Source organism: Lycium barbarum, chromosome 7, assembly GCF_019175385.1.
Source record: "Lycium barbarum isolate Lr01 chromosome 7, ASM1917538v2, whole genome shotgun sequence".
Taxonomy (NCBI): domain Eukaryota; kingdom Viridiplantae; phylum Streptophyta; class Magnoliopsida; order Solanales; family Solanaceae; genus Lycium; species Lycium barbarum.
In genome coordinates, this window is record NC_083343.1 from 26992040 (window position 1) to 26999464 (window position 7425).

Sequence of the window (7425 nt, forward strand, 5' to 3'; positions counted from 1 at the left end):
ATGCCATAGAGGCTTATAGGCGTTATATACGCACATATATCAGGCGTTATATACGCACTCATATAGATGCACGACCATCATTGATAGGCATGAGCATGCATATTATGTGCCAGGTTTATGCAGAATTAGGCAGATACTAGTTCAAACAAGTACATGAAGTCAGTCATTTTAGCTTATGAGTTCAGATCTTATCCATGATTCTGATGTGTATATTTATGTATATGTTGTTCTTATGCCTTACATTATCCGTACTGACTCCCCGTTGCTCGAGGGGTTGCGTTCATGCCCGCAGGTACAGGGAGACAGACTGGTGGTCCAGCTCAGTAGGATCTCTAGATCTAGCAGTGGTCAGTACGCTCCATTCGATCCAGAGCTACAGTCAATTTTGGTATGCCCCTTTTGAGATGTGTATGCATATGGGTATGACGGGACCCTGTCTCGTCCTTTCTACAGCTTTCATTCCAGTAGAGGTCTGTAGACGGTTGTATGTAGTAGTCAGATGATGTAGCCTTGTCAGCTTCTATTCTTTTGTGTACAGTATATGTAGCAGCCTAGCTGGCTTGTACTGTTCTTCCGCATGTTGTGTATATATATGCAGATTGTACGGAGTTCTGATGTTTCCCTTTTATGAGATTAGTTTGTGCCATTTATGGGCCTTTGATGTTCAGTATGTCTCAGATAAGTATTTAGGGGTGTTTGGTCACTAGAGGTCAGACTCCCATCACGGCTCATCGGTTTGGGTCGTGACATACAGCTCTCGATATTCCAATCAGCTAGGGGCGCCTAAGATGTACCGTGATTTGAGACAGCACTACTGGTGGCATCGGATGAAGAGGGATATAGTTGATTTTATGGCTAAGTTTGGGAAATGTCAACAGGTAAAGTATGAGCACCAGTGACCCTACGGTGTACTTCAGAGGATGCCCGTTCCCTAGTGGAAGTGGGAGCGGATTGCTATGGATTTGGTTGTGGGTTTTCCAAAGACCCTCGGCAAGTTTGATTCTATTTGGGTGATAGTTGATTGGTTGACTAAGTCCACTTACTTTGTTCCAGTTCAAATTTCGTATACTGCGTAGAAATTAGCCAAGTTATACATTCGGGATATTATAAGGCTGCATGGGGTTCCTATTTCTGTCGTATCTGATCGGGGTACTATCTTCATTTCCCGATTCTAGAGGGCTTTTCATGAGGAGTTGGGTACCTGATTAGATCTTAGTATAGCTTTTCACCCCCAGACCGATGGCCAGTCCGAGTGGATCATTCAGGTGCTCGAGGACATGTTGTGAACCTGTGTTATTGATTTTGGCGGTCATTGGGATCAGCACTTACCATTGACAGAGTTTGCATACAACAATAGTTATAATTCGAGTATTGGTATGGCACCTTTTGAGGCTAATTATGGTAGAAGGTGTAGATCTCCGGTTGGCTAGTTTGATGGGTTCGAGGTTCGACCTTGGAGTACGGATCTGTTGAGAGGGTCCCTTGATAGAGCGAGAGTTATTCAGGCCAAGCTTTTGGTAGCTCAAAGTCAGTAGAAGATGTATGCGGACCGGAAGGCCGAGATTTGGAGTTTGCGGTTGGTAACCAGGTTTTATTGAAGGTTTCACCCATGAAGGGTGTTGTGAGGTTTGGGAAGAGGGTCAAGTTAAGCCCTAGGTACATTGGCTTATTTGAGATTGTTGACTGTGTGGGCGATGTTGCTTATGAGTTAGCCTTGCCTCCAGGCTTAGCGGGAGTTCATCTGATTCTCCATGTTTCCATGCTGAAGAAGTACCATGCCGACGGTACTTACATTGTTCGTTAGGATTCGATATTACTTGATGAGAATTTGACCTATGAGGAGGAGCCTATTGCGATCTTGGATAGGCAGGTTCGAAAGTTGAGGTCGAGGGAGATTGCTTCTGTGAAGGTGCAATGGAAGCATCGTCTTGTTGAGGGGGCTACTTGGGAGACTGAGTCCGACATATGTAACCGATATCCCCAGTTTTTTGCTGATTCAGGTAATTCCCCGCTCTTTTCCCTTCTTCGCTCGAGGACGAGCGATGGTTTAATTGGTATCTGATGTAACAACCCGTTTGGTCGTTATAGTATTTCTGACACTTTCGACCCTTTTCGAGATTGGTAAGCTCACTTTTGACCTGAGGGGACCGTTGACACGCTTCCGAAGGTGTCTAAATTTTTATCGGGTGACCTTTTATGAAATTTGGGCTTGAAGCGAAAAAGAGTTGACTCAAAGTTGACTTTTGGGTAAACGGACCTTTTTCGAAAATTCATGGATTTCGAGAGGTCCGGATGGCCGTTTAGAACTTGTGTGTATATCTGGTTCTGTTCCCAATGCACTCGGATGCATTTTGGGACTTGGGTTGGGAAGTTGGGATTGAGGTATCGGGGCTTGACTCGGTCAATGAGACTTCCGTTGGGAATTCCGACGAGCACGTTCGTAGCGTGTTTTATGTGTGTCTGTGTATGTGGTTTGTGAGCAGATGGCCTCGGGAACTAGTCGAAAATTCGAGTTGAAGGGGAAGTTTCTAGTGTCTGGTGCCGGCTTTGGCGGCACCAGTGTCGCGGCTGCGGTAGTGCTGAAGCAGTCACCCTGTCACTGGAGCAGTCTTTGCCAATTGGGAATGACCGTTGTAGCGGTCATGGTACCGCTGGAGCGGTATTAGTGTCGCAAAAGCGGGTGACGGGCAGTTAGTTCGTTAAATGAAGTGTTAAAAGCCCTTAGTCTATCATTTAATACCGTTCCGAAATTTGAGCTCTTGGGAACTATTCTTGGGGATTATTGGTGAAGATTCTTTGTGGTAAGTCCTCCTAGCCTTCTTGCTAATTCATTAATCCTAATCATCTTAGAACCCCTTTTCCTTGTTAGTTCATTAGTAATGGAAGATTAAAAGTGGGGTTTGATGGATTTTCTATCTAGGCTTATTAATGATGAAATTGATTGGGTTTATGCTAGATTATGATGTATCTAAGGTTGCTAATCATATATCTCCCATTATTAGTGTTGAATTCTTGAATCTAAGAGTTAGGATTTATACCTAAAATTGGGGATTTTGCTTGAATTTCGAAATTGGGTGAATCCTTGAGTTAATTTAATAATTAGTTGGTGGGTTTTGATCACCTAGCATTTAATTTGATATATTACCCCCTCACTTTCTCGTTTTGACTTTGTGGGGCCCGTTTTCCCAAATTCTAGGGTTGGGTTTTGACCTAAACTTAATGATAGCAATATAGGTATAGATCTTCATGATTTCTAATCTAGATTTCGAATATGCCTAGACTTTCTTGATCTTGAGGCTCAGCGGAAGGGGAAAGCGAATGAGTGATTGTTGGTGTTTTGTTGTTCGGCCATCCAGGTAGGTTATAGCTTACTTTTGGTGAGACTCCATGTAGCGAAACATATATTTAGATGATATTGTCGGAGACAGCATGTAAGCCTTCGGGTATGAAGTTGGGTTGGATATTGTCTTAGGTTGGGACCTGTTGTGTGATTGGGGCTAGCCACCCGTTGTGTTGTGACTTGATTGTTCTATTGTTGATTAGCTTGATGCCACGTGATGATAGTAGATATTGGTGATTGTTGTTACATTTTGATTGTGATAGTGTAGTACTTTACTTGTTGATGTTGATATGAGGATAGTGTTCTATATGGCTTGTGAAGTATTCCATGATATTGTTGGAGTACCCGTGTTTGGTACTTATGATATTGATCAATTATTGATATTGACATATACATTGCATGCATTCTCATCCTTCATGATATATTGTTGATACATTGTTGATACTTGATGAAATACTGTGATGAGCTAGGCTCGGTTTGGATGAGAGTGATGTGAGAGTCCGATATCCGATGTTTGTCCCGAAATCGTGTCTTGAGTGAATGCATGGACTCCGCGGGTCCCCTGAGGCGGTGCTGATGAAAATCTTCGGTGGGCAAAGATCTGGAGTCTCATCTGTCTGTTGGGCAAAGATCTGGGACGAGTAGCACTTAGACTTCGTGAGTCACCTTGGGTTGTGCTAGCGAGACGTCGATACTTCCGTCCGGAGTACATGTGTACACAGTATTGCATTGCATTTGCATTCATACACTATTGCATTGCATTATGGCTTATCTTGTGATGATCTGGTGATTTACTGTGTTATTTGGATTCGAATTGGATATATTGAGACTGGGCACACTTGGGTTTAGATGGTTTTACCTTGGCGATGATGTGTACTTGGTTCCGATTATGTTAGACTTATACTTGTTGTTTTATCTGCCTATCTTGCTTTATTGTCTGAATTATGTTAGCTATACTTAGTCGGCTGATGATACCTACCAGTACTATGGTTTTGTACTGACCTACACTTGTTGCATTCTCTTATGTATGTAGCGTTTCAGGTTGTATCTGCTTCCATCCCCCGTGGCTGATAGTCGCTATCAGTACAACTTCGATTTTCCAGGGTGAGCACGAGATGTTCGCTACCTTGAAGACTCCTCTTATTATGTCTTACTTTTCCATTCTGATCAGACACATACAGACTTGATGTATTATTATATTCCAGGCTTGTATATTTTCTTTAAGATGCTCTTGTATGGATTAGACCAGACCCTGGGTGTATTTCTTATTTCCGCACTTTCTTCTATATTATTATCGTAAGACTTACATGAATTATTCTCTTCTGCTTAACTGATTTATTTATTTATGCTTTATTATCGTTGGGTTGAGGGTTCGCTTATCGAGATGGGAAAGGTAAGTGTCCTCACGACTTGGCCAAAATGGGTCATAACAATTTGAGTCAATTTGGTAACCACAATGAAACTTGTGACCCCAATTATTGGCGAAGAAAAAAATATTTGCTTTTTCGTGTAGTTTAAGGGTAAATTTGGACCTTTGCCCAAGTTTTAGTTAGCTATTAAACTATGCTTTGGACAAAAAAAAATAAAAATTGTGCATGGCACAGCTTATGAACAATCAACACTTAAGTACGTAAATATAATTGCATCATATATAGTTACAACAACAACAACAACAACAACAACAACAACCCAGTGAAATCCCACATCGTGGGGTCTGGGGAGGGTAGAGTGTACGCAGACCTGGTCATTGGGTGGCTGGTAGCGGTGGTGGAGGGGTCGGTGGGGGTGGGGGCATTGGGTGGTGGTGTGGTAGGGTGGGGCTAGGGTGGTGGGGGTGGGCGGTGGTGAGGGTTGTGGGTGGTCGAGTGGGGGTTGGTGGGATGGGGATGGGTGGTGGAGGGTGGGGTGTGATGGAGGAGGGTGGGGATGGGTGGTGGATGGTGGGTGGGGTGGGGGTTGGGTGGGTTTGGGTGTGTGGAGGAGAGTGGATGGGTGGGGTATAATGGGGAAATAAAATACGTAACCACGCAAAACCACCAAATTCGTGGTTACAAAAATTGAGCATGGTTATATAACCACGGAATTATAACAGGTTTACAATACCATATAACATAATTTTAAAAACAATGAAAACAAACATGGTTTGATAGAAAACTATACAATGATATAGTTCCAGTTTAAATTATTGACTGTGCTTAAACCATTTACGAACTATTATATTATTCATACAATTACGAGTATTAAATAAGCATTTGAGAAATCCGTTAGAAAAGAAATATATTCAAGTAATTATGGAGATAATTAAAGAGTTTATTTTGCTTGGCTATATATGGCTAATATAGGAAAAGTTACATGTTCTTAATTTGTTCCTTTTCCTCTCATAAAGCATTATTTTCAACACTCGATGTCTTCATAGAAGAATTTCTTGAAAGCTTCCACATGAGCATCTTGAAGAATGATTGCAACAGTCAAAGATCCATCCCCTTCACTCCCTGGGATTATGACACAGTCACCATCATATTCATGAGTTCCAGGACTCATATGAATCTCTTTTCCCCACCCAAAATCCAACCCTAACAGTGGCAAACTTATCCAGCTTATGACTCCAAGATTAGGGTTCCCATAGAAAGGACCCTCAGTGCTTCTATATGCATGAATATCTTGATACTTCGACAAATCCTCTTGATTTTTCAAGAAATTAATCGTCGAGTTTGCATAATCACTTGTCACCATTTCAATGGCTTCCCTAACCCTTCTAGCAGCATACTCCAATGGCCTTGAGGCGATGTCGCCCGAGACTCCGGTAGTGATGACATCAACGATGGCATTGCCAAAGTAGGATTCAGGCAAAGGTGGTTGCATTCTTTTGCGTATGTTAACACAAATGCATAAATTAGTAGGCTGCTCAAATTTATGACCTCTTGCCTTGCATGCACATCTCCATACATGAGAAGTCACAACTTCATAACGTGTGTAACTACGCTCTTTATTATCCTCTAAGTTTCTTCCCTGGTTCGCTTTTTCTCTCAACAATTTTACTTGGTTTTTAGTAAGTTTTAGCATAGACCCTTTCGTTACAATTTTCTTCTCGAAATCACTGTCGGACTTGCCAATTAAAAGGGGTGGTGGATTAAACTGTAAATGCTCAAAAGTTGGAGGTGCGGTGGCAGGTTCGCCGGCTCGGAGAACTTTCCGATCATGAAAAGGATCAGACATCAACGGCTCTCCGCGAGCAAGCCTAGCCCATTCGGAGAGGAAGTAGAGAGCACTTTGGCCATCAACCACAGCATGTGAGATTGCAAAACTGAGAGCAATGGCACCACACTGGAACTTAGTAAGTTGCACAAACAACAATGGGAGTTCATCAATCGGGATCGTGTAATCTACACTGGGAAACAAGCTATTATACTCAGGAGATGGCAAGAAATCTCCGAGATCATCTAGCTTGGCATCGGTTTCAGCTTCGATGAGCACAACTCCCGAGGCATCACAGTCGAGCTCAAGACGGGACCCTTCGATCCATCGCAAACGACCGGCTAGTGGATAAAAGTGTACTAGTGCTTTGCTCAGTGAGGTCTTGAGGGTCTGGATGATGTCGTCTGTTGATGTAACATAATCCTGACGAAGTTTGTAGTAATAGATGGTTGGTACATGAGTTACAGCAAATGTTTGATCAAATTCTGATAAGCAGACAGTGCCATTCCATGTTGGCTCTATTGGCTTCACTACCCAATGGTTCTTTAAGATAACCTTCATTATCTCCTAGTTATATCTTTTTTGGTTGATCTTTTTATTGTCACTGTTATATTGACAAAGTGCGTAATGCTATATAAAGACCTTATCGGACAGCCTAAGTTTCATGACCTAATTTTAAGGTGACATAAAGAAAATGTGTTATTTGTGAACGCGGTATGATCTTGTTTCCTCCGGGAAAGGCGTTTGTCAGTTAAAGGTAGATTTCTCATGAATAGAGTTAGTTCCTCTAGAATGTACAGTGCAACATCATACAAATATAAGATTAACCAATTAAAATACACATCCATTTCCTCATCCAACCCCCTCAATAAGGAAAACCAAAAGACAAC

At 42.2% G+C, this 7425-nt stretch overlaps 1 protein-coding gene across 1 annotated transcript; it reads right to left on the reverse strand.

Moving 5' to 3' along the window:
* Positions 1-5532: 5532 nt before the first annotated feature.
* LOC132602218 (spermidine hydroxycinnamoyl transferase) lies at positions 5533-7118 on the reverse strand. Its single transcript, XM_060315180.1, has one exon. It carries the CDS (start codon positions 7094-7096, stop codon positions 5735-5737), a length of 1362 nt encoding a protein of 453 aa, XP_060171163.1. The 5' UTR covers positions 7097-7118; the 3' UTR covers positions 5533-5734.
* Positions 7119-7425: the final 307 nt, after the last annotated feature.

What these genes read in the sequence shown, in the direction of transcription:
- LOC132602218 (XM_060315180.1), bottom strand. Translation starts at nt 7,096, where the DNA reads ATGAAGGTTATCTTAAAGAACCATTGGGTAGTGAAGCCAATAGAGCCA.